This window comes from Panicum virgatum, chromosome 8N (assembly GCF_016808335.1).
Source record: "Panicum virgatum strain AP13 chromosome 8N, P.virgatum_v5, whole genome shotgun sequence".
NCBI lineage: Eukaryota > Viridiplantae > Streptophyta > Magnoliopsida > Poales > Poaceae > Panicum > Panicum virgatum.
In genome coordinates this window covers 32,557,269-32,574,901 of record NC_053152.1, presented here as the reverse complement: position 1 = coordinate 32,574,901, position 17,633 = coordinate 32,557,269, and the positions used below count along the sequence as shown (strand labels likewise).

Here is a 17,633-nt window from a genome sequence, read left to right as displayed (position 1 = left end):
GTATTTGGAAAATGTTTCAGCAAACCTTTAAATTTGTATCGAACAGACTACAAATTTGTAGCTAAATTTCCGAAGTCAGGTGTTGGGGTTGACAAGGGATCACTCCCCACCGCAGGTTATAATTGGGCAACTCAGGAGCACCCGTGCAAGTTTAAACGGCGACATGATTTACCTAGAGAAAAAAGCGCGGGAGCCAGGGCGACCTCCCGGTATCCTCAATTAGGCGCTCCGAGGGCACCCGTGTCACGTCCCGTTCCCCAAACCTGGTGGCCGCCCGTCCGCAGCAATGGTCGGCGGCCTGTCACCGCCCCGGCGGACGCTGTCCATGGGGAGCGGCGGTGCCATGGCGCGCCGCGCAGCCGCTGCCGCCACCGCCACCGCCACCGACAGCCCCAGGCCCGGGCTCTCCCGGTCCATGTACGCATCGTTCTTCCACGAAGACACGTTATTCGTTCGCCTTGCGCGATTGAACAACCTGATCGGTCGATCTCTGCCATGACCATGAATGGGATGAACGCATGCAGGACCATGGGCGGCGAGCGCACGGTGAAGCGGCTGCGGCTGTCCCGGGCGCTGACGGTGCCCGAGAGCACCACCGTGCTGGAGGTCTGCCGGCGGATGGCCGCGCGCCGGGCCGACGCCGCGCTCCTCACCGACTCCAACGCTCTGCTCTGCGGCATCCTCACCGACAAGGTCTCCCCCTTTTCTTCCTCTTTAGTTTTCCTAGCTAATTTCCTTTGTAACCAACCATCGACGAATGGTCGGAACAAGATCAAATGTGCCATGGCTTCCCATGCGTTAGGACATTGCAACGAGGGTGATCGCACGGGAGCTCAAGATCGACGACACGCCGGTGTGGAAGGTGATGACGAGGCACCCTATCTTCGTCCTCTCGGACACGCTCGCCGTCGAGGCGCTGCAGAAGATGGTGCAGGGCAAGTTCAGGCACCTGCCGGTGGTGGATAACGGCGAGGTGGTCGCCATGCTCGACATCGCCAAGTGCCTCTACGACGCCATCGCCAGGATGGAGAGGGTGACCGAGAAGGGGAAGGCGGCCATCGCCAACGTGCCCGATGGTGACGACAAGTTCTCCATTGTTGAGGCTTTCAAGGAGCAAATGTGCAGGCCGTGCTTGTCCGCAATCGCCAGCACAGACTCAACGTTGGTTCGAACACCCCTTCCATGGAAAATATACTGTTCATCATTTTCTGCAGATTATTAGTCAGTCTAAAGACATCATCTCACATTTGTGAACTGAACCTGTGGATCTCGGACAGAGTCGTCATGGTATCGCCCGGTGATTCGGTTCTCGCAGCGACGAAGAAGATGGTCGAAGCGCATTCGAGCTCAGCTGTAGTGGCTGTGGGGAATAAGGCTCAAGGCATTCTGACGTGAGTGCCTGCATTGCTCTCTTGTGTCCATCTAAATTGTCTGAAATTTTTTCCTATTAATTTCGTACCGTTTTTGGTTCCTGATCATGCTTGCCAGTTCAAGGGATATCTTGATGCGCGTTATCGCCAAGAATCTTTCTTCGGACTCGACTCCGGTTGAGAAGGTATGTGCAATTGAATTCCATAAACCAACTAATTTCGCCTAAAGAGAAGGCCCAAGGGACTGATTGAGCTTCAGAGGTCAAGGGATTTACTTGATGCAAACTCTAGGTAATGACTCCTGATCCCGAATGCGCCACGATTGACACGCCAATACTCGACGCGCTACGGACAATGCAAGAGCGCAAATTCTTGCATCTCCCTGTGATGGACAGAGGTGCATCATCTCAGGAAAAAAAAACGTTCACTACAACCTAAAAAAACGTTCACTACAACCTGCAGGTTGTGACCAGTCTCAAGATTTTTTTTTCTTTCCGTGTCAGACGGCTCCATCATTTCCATTCTTGATGTGATCGATATCACACATGCGGCGATCTCCATTGTAAGTTCTGTTCACATCCATGATCCATATGCCAAGCCGATTGCATGTTCGGGTTGTCCAAGATGCCCAATTGATTGTCCAAGATGGGACAGGTTGAGAGCAGCGGCGAAGGGAGTGAAGACGCGGCGGCCTCGATGATCCAGCGGTTCTGGGACTCCGCCATGGCCCTGGGCCCCCTGGACGACGAGACAGACACCCAGTCCCAGATGAGGTTTGCCTGCACAAGTAGTCCTGAACTTTCTGAATCGAGCGATCACCGTCTGCACCTGTCAGTTTACACATGCTTCGTTTCTTTCTCCATCGATCTTTGTTCGCCTAATCAGTGAGGCGTCGAGGTCCCAGATGATGTCTGAAGCCCAACACGATTCTGTGGCCGGCAGCGAGGCGGCGTACCCCTCTGTGTTCTCGTTCAAGCTCCAGGACAGGCGAGGCCGGATGCACCGGTTCAGCTGTGGTACGCTAGCATACTGAAACTTGCCGTTTTCACTACAGTACACACAGCTTCTGTTCAGCAACCATTGAGCACTGTAGCATTTCCGACAAAGTGAATCTTCTCCCTTTCAGAGGTCCAGAGCTTGACCCCGCTGGTGACAAGCATCCTCCGGAGGCTCGGCGCCGACCCCGACCGCCTGCCGCAGATTCTGGTACATCATCGTTCCGGCAAAGAAACACAACATATAGTATCGTGTTGATCGATGCTATATATAGAAGCAAGTGATCAGTAAATTGTGAAAAAAAAAACTTGCAATTGCTCCTGTGGGTGCAGTACGAAGACGAGGACGGGGACAAAGTGGTGCTCGCGTCCGACGACGACCTCGCCGCCGCGGTGGACCACGCGAGGCTGGCCGGATGGAAGGCACGCATGCTCAGCTCAGCGAGTTCCCGGCTCTTCCTTTTGGATTCAGCCGATGCGTCTGGTCTCTGACTGTCTGTGCTGAATTTTGCAGGGCCTGAGGCTGTTCCTGGACTACTCCGGCACCACGGGGCGTAGGAAGGCTGTGGCCTCCTCCTCCGGTGGCGCCATGGCGGTGGGCATGTCGAGCCGGGATGCGTGGGCGGCGGCGTACAGCGGCGTGGCCGCCGGTGCTGCCCTCGTCACCGGGATCGGCGTGATGGCGTATCTCCGAAGATCTGGATAGCTACTGATACCACGCCATCAAGTTTTTGCTATCTTGAGACCGTCGTCGTTAGCATACGTGGGCAAATTCGAAAGTCTCGAGCGTGAATTCAAAAGAAATTCGAATATGTGGACAAATTTAAGTGCGTTTTCCCTGAAGCAACTTTAAGACGAGTTCAACCAAACCTAGAGCACGAATTCGAAAGTCACAATCTTGTTTATTGCTAGAAACAGGCACGATGCATGCCATCACATCTTTAATTTTTGCGTCCGACGACCGATCTGACTGGTAAAACACCTGATCATTTCAACTACTACTCCATCAACTTGGACGGTAAGGATCTGAAGACCCACTCCAAAAATCCTTTTAATGTCAAACCCTAACGCACTAATCCAAAGTAGTTCATAGATTGACCACATGTGAAATAACAATTTGCGAAGCTATCCGTATCTTGGTTCAAATGGTAATTTGGTACCAAATTTTTATACACAAGATCTCGATATATCAAATTATAATTTTGGTACTTCTCTGTACCTTTTCACGGAGCATATAAAACCCCATATATTAAAAGTGACAAGAATTTTCTTACAATTAAATAATTAATGGACCCAAAATTCTTTCTAGGTCAAATAAAATAATTTTCGTATACCATTAAATTAATCTGGAGCGAATATCCTAGCTAGTCCGCTCAACTTGTCTAGGCACTTAATTCAAATTTTGTAGTCATTAAAACATTCCCGGAATATATGACCACGTCAGTGGCATATGCGTCATTCAATGCATATATTCTCCAGGCCTTTAGAGCAACCTCAAATAAACTTATGATTGGGCTGGTCCACCAATCCATCGAGGTCAATACCAACCCTACCAATCCTTGAGCATCAAGAAATTAAACACAGCCATATATATATGATAAAGAAGAAGGACAGGAGACAGATAACAAAGAGCAGAAGCCTCAAAACTTTTCCAATCAAGCTTGCAACAACAACACCTCGCCAATAGGCCACTGTTGATCTGTTGCTGGAGACAGGGAAGGAGGAATTGCTAGGCCACCAATAACTAATCCAGGTATGATACTCCATGGAAAGTGGCAACCATTGAAGCTGTGGATTTTTTTTTCTTTTTCACTCAATATGGGTGTGCCATCATATCAAAAAGATCATCTCTTGGTTTTGCCATTAAAAATTTGTGTTACACATTAAGTTTGTTCCCATTTTTCTTTCCATTTTCACCCTGAATGTCCACTGAGGAGTGTTGCTTGATTTTTTGACAATTGTTTGGCTTCAGTTGTAAGCAAGGCAAAATACCACTTATTCAAACTTATAGTGTACTTCCTGCTCCTCATCTAAAAGTTGCAAGAACGAAATGTATTGGAAACTTTCGGTGGTAAAAATGTAAGCTAAGTTTATTTGTTGACACCAGGGAAGATGGAGATTGCAACGAGTGAGATGAGTTCCCTCCTCCTCAAGCTGGCTGAGCTGCTAACTGATGAATACAAGTTGCAGACAAGCCGAAGGGGTGAGATCATGTTTCTGAAAGCCGAGTTCGAGAGCATGGAAGCTGTCCTCGAGAGGGTGTCGAAGGCTCCTATAACTGAAAACCAGGTTAATATATGGACAAATGAGGTGAGGGAGCTGTCCTACGACATCGAGGATAGTATGGATAAATTCATGGTGTGCATTGACACCCATCCATCAGCCACACGACAGGGATTCAAAGAGTTCGTTAGTAGGAGCATGAGATTGTTGACAGCTGCAAGGACTTAGCATCAAATTGCAATGGAAATTGAGGATATGAAGACCCTTGTCAAGGAAGTGGCTGAGCGCCGCAATAGGTACAAGGTTGACACCATTGTAATCCCACCTTCTTTGGCAGCTGACATCGACCCTCGTTTGCATGGTATGAGTGGCCAAAGAGAGGAGTGGCCAAAGAGAGGAACTATTTGAGTTGCTTGTGCAAGAGGGCACATGCAAGCAACTGAAAGTGATATCCATTGTCGGAGTTGGTGGTTTGGGTAAGACAACTCTTGCTAATGTGATGTACCAACAGTTGAAAGAACAATTCGAATGCATTGCTTTTGTGCCAGTGTCCCTAAATCTTCATATGAAGAGAATTTTGAGCAGCATACTCTGTCAAGTTAGCGAGCAAAGTTATACGAGCATTGAAACATGGTACGTTGTTGAACTCATTAACAAAATCAGAGAAGTTCTTGAGAATAAGATGTAACACATACGCTCACTTTAGATCTACATTCTGTCTCTTCATATCCCAGATTGATTTTTTTTAGTTTGAACTTGGAATAATTAAAATTTCTCAATGAAGCGTCCCCTCATAAGAGAAGACTTAAATGTGATACAAAACACCAGTCCCAGGAGGCTGATGCCACATTTATTACATCAGATGGTTCAAAACCGTACAAACCTTGGAGGACACTCGATACAGATGATAATAATAATTAACCAGGCTACGACATAACACCAGACCGCGAACCACATAGGGTCTACTACGGGCTCAGAGTACTGCGACAGCGGAGGCATCTCAACAGGGCCGGTTCCACAGGCAAGGTTGGGTGTAGAACGATAACCCTACTCGGCGTCGTCTGGTACGAAGTCCGGGTCTTCTTCTGTAAAAAGTAAGAGTGGGGTGAGTACAAACGTACTCAGCAAGTCCAACCACACCCACGGAGGGGGTTATAACAGAATAATATGCATAGGTAAATCAAGGATAAGGTTACGGTTTAATTTGCAGAAAAACGACATTTTATGCAGGGGTTTATTTTACGAAAAACCTTTTAGAAATCAGTTTTTGCAGTAACACAGAGTTCAGGTTTTAAAACTGCTACCGGACTCCCCGTCCGTCGTAGCACACGGCACAACTGCCGGAACCAATTCCAAAACAACTCACACCAGCCCATCCCAAAGAAACACTAGTTATGTGACCACACCGTAACTCGCCCAATACCGTGGGCACGGACTATTCGAATAGATTCTTAACTCTGCAGAGGTGTGCAACTTTACCCACAAGTAGGATACCACAACTCGAACACCGTCGTGTCGGTGTAGATCCCAACATAGCCATTACCCACCATAGCTAAGCCTGACTAGCCATCACGGGATGCACCAAGGGGTCATTGACCATTCACTTAGGTATAACCGGGCATAAGCCACTCGGGGCTTATCCCTTTTCCTTAGTTACCCGTTGCTCTCAGCTCTCCTGATGGCTACCACACCAACTAGTGGGATTTATGCTACGCCGTTGCCCATTCAACGGTCGAGTGGTTTGCACGATAGTGGAGTTAGGTGAGATGACACACCAACTCGGTCCTTAGACACGACAAGATGGATATCTCCCTTCTTTGCCCTGCCACACAGGCATAAGCACACCAGTCGGCAATTCACACAGAAATGCCGTCCATCCCGTCCATACTCATCTTTCGAAAATCCACGTTTTATCCCTTCCCTCACGCACACATTTTCTTTATCAAATAAATTATGTTATGAGTAAAGTCCTAAGCGTTCTAATATCAATTAACGTCCAAGCAAAATCAGACATTAATCTAGGTGGTCAAGGAATGGTCATCACAAATCAAGGGGTAGCTATCCAACCGTGTTTTCATGCAAGTAAAACATATGCAACTTTATAAAACAGGCCATTGGGTCGTGTTTATAAAAACTAGGACAGAAACATGCATCAAAGGATGGGGTTGAACTTGCCGTCTTCAAAGCCTTCTGGGATGTCCTGTCCTTCGGGCTCGGGGTCGTGGAACGGGTCCTCGTTCACTTGCTCACAGTACTGCTCACTGACGGGCTCTCCTACGTTCACTCCGTGGTCTACAGCGTACACAAACAAGCACACAATCAATACACAGAAAATAAGGGTCTATCGTTGAGCTCGATTCGGGAACACATAAGATATAGGGTATGGAGTGATATTTTTGGGTGTGCTTCTAATGGCATGGTCAAAACTATATTAAGAGAGACGTGGTAAAGTTTTGGGTCGATCAGAGTTGTTTTGGCGCATGAAATGATAAGCCGATCGAGTTAAAGGATTAAATCCGGAGCTTTAGGATTAATCGGTGATTACTTTATAAATGAGAAGGGCTTAGTTAGAGATGTTAGTGCTACTCTAAAAATGAGCTCGACAGAGACCAGGGTCACTGAAAATGATGGTATAATAGTTGTGTGGAATTTAGAAGAGAGAATCAATGGAATCGGAGTTGAATTGAAAAAATACGTGGGACATATGGCTGGCTGTTTTAATAATTCCGAAAATGATTAATCCTAAATGGGGGAGGGGTTCACGTGCACGTGCTAGGCTTTAATTGGGTTGGGCTAATGGCTCATAAGCCTGGCTGCTGATTTGGGCTTGGCGATTGGTACTGGGCTGGTGGAGGGGTTCTTTAGACAAAAGAAAGGAAGGAGGGGGCTTTGGGGAAAATCCCCTTTCTTCTTCCTCGCGTCGACAGAACAGGGGACGGGAGAAGGCCGACGGGAGGGGGTTGGGCGCCGGTGCTCCGAGGCGAGATGGCAGCCGGGAAGTGAGGCAAAAGGGAGAGGGAGCCGAGGGGAGTCTATCCCCCTACTCACCTCGGGTGGAGGCGGCGTGAAGTGGCCTGGCCACGGCAGCGGCCCGAGCTCGGCGACGGCTCTGGTGGCTACGGTGCTGCAGAGCTTGGGAAGGGGAGGTGGTGGCCGGAATGGCTTGGTGGTGGTGGAGAGCAGACCGGGGCGCCTTTTATAGACAAGGAGAGGCGGTGGAGGAGGGGAGGACGTGGTGGCCGGCCGGTGCTCTGCGCACGGGCAGTAATGGCGGCTGGGACCGGCGCGGCGCCGAGGAGAGGGTGGTGTGCAGCGGCTGCGAGGACGGGGTGTGCAGAGGGCGTTGGCGCGTAGCGAGGAAGGCGCGGCCAGGGGAGGTCGATGCGGCGGCTGCGCGAGCTCTGCTCGCAGCGTGCGCGAGAGCCAAGGCGGCGGCGCTGTGCCGAGCGGCGCGGCGAGCCACTGGCGGGATGGGACGCGTCGGGCAGGGGCGCGTGCGCGGCGTGGGGCTCAGGGAGCAGTGCGCTTGCGCGGCCGGCGGTGACAGCGGGCACTGTGCGGGCGTCAACGACGGGCGGGGGTGCGAACGGCGAGGTGATGCGACGCCTCGGGCAGGCGGCGACCGTCGCAGCCGGCGCTGTGCCAAGGTCACCGGTGCTGTGCGCCCAGAGCGGCGGCGCGTGCGCGCGGGTCGCGGCTCGGCGTGTCGAGGCCGCGTGCGTGTTGCAGGGGTGCATTGCCTGGCGTGCTTTAGTTGTTTGCTTGCCTGCGTGCTGGGTGCGTGTGCGTGGGTCAAGCATGTGGGTGTTGCAGAGTTGGTCTCAACAGGAAGAAGGACTAGCAAGAAGGAAGCTAGTTGGCGTGATCATGGATTAGAGAAGAAAATAATTAGGTGATACTTAGGCCAAGGAAGATTTAGAGGCTCGATCAGAAAAGGGGTTTAGGAATGACTTGAGCTCAACAATAAGAAATTTTTTTGAAAGAAATGTTTTGTCACGTGATTTAATTCGGTAAATTTTTGGGATATTACAAACCTACCCCACTTAAAATGAATCTCGTCCTCGAGATTCGGCTGGCTCCTAAACAGGTGGTGAAATTCTTTCTTCAGAGCGTCTTCACGTTCCCACGTCGCTTCTTCTACTCCATGTCTGCTCCACTGGACCCTGCAAATCCGCACTTCGGAGTTTCTGGTCCTCCTGGTGACAGTGTCTAGAATCTTAACCGGTACCTCCTGGTATCGCAGGTCTGGCTGCAGATCTATCGTTTCAACTGTCACATGTTCTGCTTCGGGTACCCTCAAACACCTTCTTAATTGCGAGATGTGGAACACCGGGTGTATATCCGACATTTCTTCAGGTAGCTCTAGGCGGTATGCAACTGCTCCAATTTTCTTCAGAACTCGGTACGGTCCAATGTACCGAGGGGCCAATTTTCCTTGTACCTGAAATCTTCGGGTTCCTCGAATGGGTGATACCTTGAGATACGCGAAATCTCCTAGGTTGAAACTTATTTCCCGTCTTTTCTTGTCCGCATAGCTCTTTTGTCGGGACTGGGCTGCTTTTAGCTTTTCTCGAATCTCGGCGACTCTTTCCTCTGCTTCCTTTATGAGTGCGGGGCCGACTAGGGCACGTTCTCCAACTTCTGACCACATCAGAGGGGTTCTGCATTTTCTTCCGTAGAGAGCTTCAAACGGTGACATGCCCAAGCTTGCTTGGTACCTGTTGTTGTATGAGAACTCGGCATAGGGTAAGCTTTGTTCCCAATCTTTTCCATAAGTGAGGACACACGCTCTCAGCATATCTTCCATAATCTGATTCACCCTTTCCGTCTGACCATCCGTCTGCGGATGATAAGCGGAACTAAAGTCTAGCTTGGTGCCCATGGCTTTATGCAAACTCTTCCGAAATCTTGAGGTGAATTGGGTCCCTCTATCTGAAACGATTCGGCTGGGCACACCATGCAATTTCACTATGTTCTCTATATAGAGCTTAGCTAGCTTCTCCCCGTCATAGTTGGTCCGTACGGGTATGAAGTGAGCTGATTTAGTAAGGCGATCCACTATTACCCATATGGAATCGTGTCCTTTCTGGGTTCTGGGCAAGCCCACTACAAAATCCATTCCTACTTCATCCCATTTCCAAACCGGAATGGGTAGGGGTTGCAACAATCCTGCCGGCTTCTGGTGTTCAGCTTTGATTCTCTGGAAAGTATCGCAATGGGCGACGAATCGTGCAATATCTGCCTTCATCCCATTCCACCAATATTTCTGTTTTAAGTCCATATACATTTTGGTGGATCCTGGGTGGATGGAGTAGGCTGAGTTGTGGGCTTCATCCATGATTATCTGCCTGAAATCTCCTTTCTGGGGCACACAAATTCTGTCTTTATACCACAACGTTCCCTTATTATCAACTCGAAAGTCTGGGGCCTTATTTTCTCCGGTTTGCCTCCGGATTTCCATCAGTCCCTTGTCCGATTTTTGGGCTTTCCTGATTCTTTCTTCTAGAGTGGATTGAACGTTCATCACTTGGCTGGAACCTCGAGGGACAATGTGCACATTTAATCGTGCCATTTCCTCTCGTAAATGGTTATCCTTGGGCCCGTAGGATTTCCGACTTAAGGCATCGGCTACTACATTTGCTTTACCAGGGTGATAATGGATTTCCAGATTATAATCTTTAACTAATTCCAGCCATCTTCTCTGCCTCAGGTTTAAGTCTGGTTGGGTGAAGATATACTTCAGACTTTTATGGTCGGTAAAGATTTCGCACTTATTTCCAATCAAATAATGCCTCCAAATCTTAAGTGTGTGCACTACGGCTGCAAGTTCCAAATCATGAGTTGGGTAGTTCTGCTCATGAGACCTGAGCTGGTGGGAAGCATATGCAACAACTTTCCCGTCTTGCATCAGCACACAACCCAACCCTTGTCGGGATGCATCACAGTAGATGACAAAATCCCGATGAATATCCGGCAGGGTTAGTACTGGGGCTGTCGTCAATCTTCGCTTCAACTCCTGGAAGCTCCTTTCACACGACTCCGTCCAGGTGAACTTCTTCTCTTTCTTGAGCAGCTCTGTCATGGGCCGGGCTATCTTAGAAAATCCCTCAATGAATCTCCGATAATACCCAGCTAATCCGAGGAAACTCCTGATCTCACTGACATTGGTTGGTTGCTGCCAGTTGGATACTGCTTCGACCTTCTCGGGGTCTACTGCCACTCCTCCTGCGGTCAAAATATGACCAAGGAAGGCTACTTTCTCCAGCCAGAACTCGCACTTGCTGAATTTGGCGTATAACCTATGCATTCTCAGCTTCTCTAGAACTACCCTCAGGTGTTGCTCGTGCTCCTGAATACTCTTTGAGTAAATAAGTATGTCGTCAATGAAGACTACGACAAACTTATCTAGCTCGTCCATAAACACTTTGTTCATGAGGTTCATGAAATAGGCCGGTGCATTTGTCAGTCCAAAAGACATCACTGTGAACTCAAACTGTCCGTATCGGGTGACAAAGGCTGTCTTCGGGATGTCGCTTTCCCTAATCTTGAGCTGAAAATATCCGGACCTTAGGTCAATCTTGGAAAAGTACTTGGCTCCTTTTAACTGATCAAAGAGATCATCGATCCTGGGAAGGGGGTACTTATTTTTGATAGTGACTTCGTTTAGTGCCCGGTAGTCTACACACAACCTCATACTTCCATCCTTCTTCTTGACGAATAGAACCGGGGCTCCCCAAGGAGACGAACTTGGCCTGATGAAGCCAATCCGTTGTAACTCCTCTAGTTGTTTCTTTAACTCTGCCAAATCAGAGGCTGCCATCCTATAGGGTCTTTTGGCTATGGGGGCGGTTCCAGGAACAAGATCAATGACAAATTCTATGTCCCTATCTGGTGGCATACCGGGAAGTTCTTCGGGAAAGACATCGGGGTACTCATTCACTACTGGGACTTCTTCCAAGGACTTGGCTTCCATGCTAAACACCATCGGGTTTGCTCCACTTTCCCGGGTATGGCAGGTCACTCGGACTCCTTCTGGGTTTGTTAGGTGTACTACCTTGTCCGTACAACCTATGAGCCCATTATGTTTGCTTAGCCAGTCCATTCCGAGGATCACATCTATCCCTTCTGACTTAAGCACTACTAGGTCTGCTAAAAACTCTACCCCACTTAAATTGATCCTTACCCGTAGACAACCCAGTTGACACCTGATGTCTCCTCCGGGCGTCCGGGTTAATAGGGGTGTTTTTAGTAGTACCGTAGGTATTTTATGTTTCTCCACAAAGCTCGAGGATATGAATGAGTGTGATGCTCCAGAATCAAACAGTACTGTTGCAAGAGTTGAGCTGACTAGGTACTCACCGAGTACTACGCCTTGGGCTCCTTGAGCTTCCTGTGCGTCGATGTGGTTGACACGGGCTCGTCCAAAAGACTGCTGGGATTGCCTCTGCTGGTTGTTGTTGTTGCTGCTGTTGCCACGGAGGGGCACTCGGTTGGCACCGGTCAGAACTGGCTTGGGTCCGTTCACTGTGTTGGAGAAAGCCGAAGTAGCAGGCTTGTTCTTGGCATAGGGGCAGTCGGCGATGAAGTGACCCGTCTCACGGCAGTTGAAGCAGGCTCTCACGTTGCTGTTGTTGTTGGTGACCTGGCTCGCATTATTCTGTGAGGCCCTCATGGTGTTCTGGCTTCTGGGCTGTGTGTTAGGGGCCCGTGGTCCTGTCACTTGAGACTGAGTTTTGTACTGCATTGACGCTTGGGACCTTGGTGCGTTGTAGCTGAAGCTTCTGGGCTTCTGAAAACGATCCTGCTGGCGTGACTTACTCTCCAGGAACTTGCGCTTGTTCTCTTTTCTTTCCTCAATCTTAGCCCTCTCGGTGAGGATTGCCTTGTTCATCAAGGTGTTGAAATCAGGGTAGATCTGAGGAGTGAGCAGGGTCCTGAGTTCTGGGTTTAGTCCCTTCTTGAACATGTCCTGCTTCTTCTCGTCGTCGTTCACTTCATCTGGCGCATATCGAGACAGCTCCATAAACTGGTGAGTATATTCTTCCACCGACATACTCCCCTGCTGAAGTGCGCGGAACTCATCTGCCTTGCGCTTCATGGTGGCCGAGGGGATGTGATAACGGCGGAACTCCCTCACGAATTCATTCCAGGTGATGGTGGAGGCATCTCTGGCAGCAGCGCAGTAATTCTCCCACCAGGCTAAGGCAGTCCCGGTGAGTTGATGTGCAGCCAGAAGAACTTTATCTCGATCCTGGCACCCAAATGGCTCGAGCTTCCTCTGGATCACGCGGAGCCAGTCATCTGCATCCAAGGGGTTGCTGGATCCGGCAAAAGTGGGTGGCTTGGCCCTCAGAAAAGCTGTCAGCTTGTCATTAAAGGTCTGCTCTCGTGGCTGCCTGTTCACTAGAGCATTGGCCAGTGTCTCCAGTATGAGAGTCTGGTTATGGATTACTTGTGCCAGGTCCACGAAAGGTGGTGGTGGTGGTGGTGGCAGCTGTGCACCATGATTTTCTCCTCTGCCCTGACTCACTTCTTGTTCTTCCTGAGGATGGTTTTGCCCATCAGGGTGTACTCCTGCATCAGCAGCTGTAGGGTCCCTGACGCGGGAGGCCCTTGTGAAGCTCCGGGAAACCATCTGCAGATTGGGTAGGGTTTTTGTGAGATTGGGATTAGGTGATGTTTAAGTTGTTTAACTCGTATTTTTGAAAAGGCAGAATTAACCTTCTGCCGAAGGGTACACACAACAAGGCAAACAAGCAACCTTCACTAAAGCAAGGCAGGGTACAACACGGAAACACGACTAGAATGCGTACTACACCTCCGGGTACACAACTTTAAAAGAAAAAGGGGCACATCACTTCTTCGGACCACACGGCTTCATTCCTTGTCGGTTGCTCGCGCTTCAGGCAGACTCATTGGCTTGTGTGGGTTCCTCCCTCAGAAAGAAACTCGCGTTCTCCGGGGAAATGAGTGGTCCTGGCTCGCCATTCTCTAGATCTCCGTTTTCCCGGGGTTGCGTTGTGGCTTCTCTGGCGGCGGCGGCCGTAGACCTTCCAGGGTTCTCGGGTGGGGCTAGTGGGTTTCCAACGAGTGGTCCCCATCCTATGACGGGCGTTCCGAGCAGAACATGGTCTTCTCCTATTGCCGGGACTGGGGTTCCACTACTAGTCCATTCTTGCATACGCCGGTCTCGGGCTTGCCTGAGGCTCTCCTGAGCAACTGCTTCACTGCTGACCGCTGCTGCGGCTCTTGCCTCGGCTTGGACTGCTCGGATCTGCTGCAATCTTAGCGCGAGCTCTGCTTGCTCGGCTCGATGGGTCTGTTCCCTCAGCAAGTTGGCTTGCTCGTCAAAGAGCTGATCCAAGGAGGCTAGGTAGGTAGCTACTTGGTACAGGAGGACTTCTTCATGGCGGCGCCGTTCCAGGCTTCTCATTCGAGCTTCCCAAACTGGTGTCCTGATGGCTGGTGGAAAGAACCTCATTGGTGTGGGGGTGAGGTGTCCTTCGAAAATCCGGCATAGATAACGAAGTGCTTTCCTGATGGCTAGGGGATAGGTGTCCTGGTGCCTAAACCCTGTAGTAGTCACTCGCCATGATAGGATGTCGGGGTAACGGTCACTTCTGGCGACGACTAGGATCACCTTGCAGCGGAGAGTGCCATGATGCTCGTACTCTCTGCTGTAGTACCTTGGGCGTTCCGTGACGCCAAGGCTCTCCAGGGCGTTGATCAAGAGGCTGGGGAAACCAGGTGCAGCTTGGCAATCGCCCTGGGTCCATCCTTCCTCAGCCATCTGAAAACAAAGATAGGGTGAAAAATTTGCACGATTATTTGAGGTACACAAAAGGGGAGATTATTTTTATTTATGGCATCACGGTGGGGGTACAACTTCATGGGTACATGATTATTAGAGCAAAGGTTCTAGCTTAGAGACTACTCCTATCATGGGGACTCTTCCTCGATCCTAAGAGAGCGCTTCTTCAGTGGGAGATACTGATCCGTGGTGTCATCGGTCTGAGTACCCTTATCCCAATGGGTTTCCTCGGGCTCTTCTTCCTCTGTCTGAGTACCTACGTCCCAATGGGTTTCCATGGGTTCTTCTTCTTCATCTTCCTCTATCCATCCGCCTATTCCCCAGCGAGCCTCGTACCTCCGCATACGAGCTTGGAGAGCGGCTAGCGAGTCCTCGGCGCGTGTGGCTCTTGCCCGCTGTTCTTCCAGTTCTTCCTCTTTTTCATCCATTTGGACTTGGAGGGCGGCTAGGGAATACTCGGCATGTACGGTCCTTGACCGTTGTTCATCCAGCTCCTGGGTTGCCTTTTCTGCTCTGTGGACTTGCTGCTTCAGTTGTGCTGCTTGCTCGCGATAGAGCTCATCCAGGCCGGTGAGATAGATGGATAGGTGAGAGACCGTGTCTTCTAGGTCTTCTCCTTCTCTTCCGAGTCCTCTCATCCTGGCAATCCATGTGCGTCCTCTTTCTTCAGTCGGCGGGAAAAATCCCATAGGAGTCCGCTGGAGGTGATGTCTGTAGATCATTCGGAGCCGTCGCAGGGCCTTACGGGCGGCTTTCCGATAGGTATCCGGGAAACAGAATCCAGTGGTGGAGATGAACCAAGGGTCCACATCAGGATAGCGGGTGCTCCTTGCTATGAAGATCATCAGGTCACACCGAAGAGTGCCCTTGGAGTCATACTCCCGGTAAAGAAACTCTGGCGGATCCACAACTCCAATGCGTTCCAGGCTGAGTATCAACAACTTAGGAAGGCCGGGCTCTGCGAAACAGATTCCGCCGATCCATCCATTGTCAGCCATCTGGAACAGGGCAAGAACCAAGGGTAAGTGTTTGTGTGAGGAAAGGATTAAGGATAGAAAAGTCCTAAGGTGAAAGGTCCTGAAAACGGTTTTCGCTCCTAGGGTCACGTCCTACGGCCAACCTACGGCTCTGATACCACCTGAAGCGTCCCCTCATAAGAGAAGACTTAAATGTGATACAAAACACCAGTCCCAGGAGGCTGATGCCACATTTATTACATCAGATGGTTCAAAACCGTACAAACCTTGGAGGACACTCGATACAGATGATAATAATAATTAACCAGGCTACGACATAACACCAGACCGCGAACCACATAGGGTCTACTACGGGCTCAGAGTACTGCGACAGCGGAGGCATCTCAACAGGGCCGGTTCCACAGGCAAGGTTGGGTGTAGAACGATAACCCTACTCGGCGTCGTCTGGTACGAAGTCCGGGTCTTCTTCTGTAAAAAGTAAGAGTGGGGTGAGTACAAACGTACTCAGCAAGTCCAACCACACCCACGGAGGGGGTTATAACAGAATAATATGCATAGGTAAATCAAGGATAAGGTTACGGTTTAATTTGCAGAAAAACGACATTTTATGCAGGGGTTTATTTTACGAAAAACCTTTTAGAAATCAGTTTTTGCAGTAACACAGAGTTCAGGTTTTAAAACTGCTACCGGACTCCCCGTCCGTCGTAGCACACGGCACAACTGCCGGAACCAATTCCAAAACAACTCACACCAGCCCATCCCAAAGAAACACTAGTTATGTGACCACACCGTAACTCGCCCAATACCGTGGGCACGGACTATTCGAATAGATTCTTAACTCTGCAGAGGTGTGCAACTTTACCCACAAGTAGGATACCACAACTCGAACACCGTCGTGTCGGTGTAGATCCCAACATAGCCATTACCCACCATAGCTAAGCCTGACTAGCCATCACGGGATGCACCAAGGGGTCATTGACCATTCACTTAGGTATAACCGGGCATAAGCCACTCGGGGCTTATCCCTTTTCCTTAGTTACCCGTTGCTCTCAGCTCTCCTGATGGCTACCACACCAACTAGTGGGATTTATGCTACGCCGTTGCCCATTCAACGGTCGAGTGGTTTGCACGATAGTGGAGTTAGGTGAGATGACACACCAACTCGGTCCTTAGACACGACAAGATGGATATCTCCCTTCTTTGCCCTGCCACACAGGCATAAGCACACCAGTCGGCAATTCACACAGAAATGCCGTCCATCCCGTCCATACTCATCTTTCGAAAATCCACGTTTTATCCCTTCCCTCACGCACACATTTTCTTTATCAAATAAATTATGTTATGAGTAAAGTCCTAAGCGTTCTAATATCGATTAACGTCCAAGCAAAATCAGACATTAATCTAGGTGGTCAAGGAATGGTCATCACAAATCAAGGGGTAGCTATCCAACCGTGTTTTCATGCAAGTAAAACATATGCAACTTTATAAAACAGGCCATTGGGTCGTGTTTATAAAAACTAGGACAGAAACATGCATCAAAGGATGGGGTTGAACTTGCCGTCTTCAAAGCCTTCTGGGATGTCCTGTCCTTCGGGCTCGGGGTCGTGGAACGGGTCCTCGTTCACTTGCTCACAGTACTGCTCGCTGACGGGCTCTCCTTCGTTCACTCCGTGGTCTACAGCGTACACAAACAAGCACACAATCAATACACAGAAAATAAGGGTCTATCGTTGAGCTCGATTCGGGAACACATAAGATATAGGGTATGGAGTGATATTTTTGGGTGTGCTTCTAATGGCATGGTCAAAACTATATTAAGAGAGACGTGGTAAAGTTTTGGGTCGATCAGAGTTGTTTTGGCGCATGAAATGATAAGCCGATCGAGTTAAAGGATTAAATCCGGAGCTTTAGGATTAATCGGTGATTACTTTATAAATGAGAAGGGCTTAGTTAGAGATGTTAGTGCTACTCTAAAAATGAGCTCGACAGAGACCAGGGTCACTGAAAATGATGGTATAATAGTTGTGTGGAATTTAGAAGAGAGAATCAATGGAATCGGAGTTGAATTGAAAAAATACGTGGGACATATGGCTGGCTGTTTTAATAATTCCGAAAATGATTAATCCTAAATGGGGGAGGGGTTCACGTGCACGTGCTAGGCTTTAATTGGGTTGGGCTAATGGCTCATAAGCCTGGCTGCTGATTTGGGCTTGGCGATTGGTACTGGGCTGGTGGAGGGGTTCTTTAGACAAAAGAA

The 17,633-nt window shown here is 49.6% G+C and overlaps 2 protein-coding genes across 2 annotated transcripts; both read left to right on the top strand.

Annotated features, from left to right (window-relative positions):
* The first annotated feature begins 286 nt into the window (after positions 1 to 286).
* LOC120686384 (CBS domain-containing protein CBSCBSPB5-like) lies at positions 287 to 3,071 on the top strand. Its single transcript, XM_039968584.1, has 12 exons — positions 287 to 417; positions 525 to 693; positions 803 to 1,161; positions 1,278 to 1,391; positions 1,489 to 1,555; positions 1,662 to 1,767; positions 1,874 to 1,932; positions 2,025 to 2,143; positions 2,256 to 2,386; positions 2,497 to 2,576; positions 2,699 to 2,788; positions 2,880 to 3,071. Exons 1-12 carry the CDS (start codon positions 287 to 289, stop codon positions 3,069 to 3,071), a joined length of 1,617 nt encoding a protein of 538 aa, XP_039824518.1.
* Positions 3,072 to 4,477: 1,406 nt separating this feature from the next.
* Positions 4,478 to 4,816, top strand: LOC120684956 (disease resistance protein Pik-2-like). The gene has a single exon (XM_039966809.1). The coding sequence runs from the start codon at positions 4,478 to 4,480 to the stop codon at positions 4,814 to 4,816; it is 339 nt and encodes a 112-aa protein (XP_039822743.1).
* The last annotated feature ends 12,817 nt before the right edge of the window (positions 4,817 to 17,633 follow it).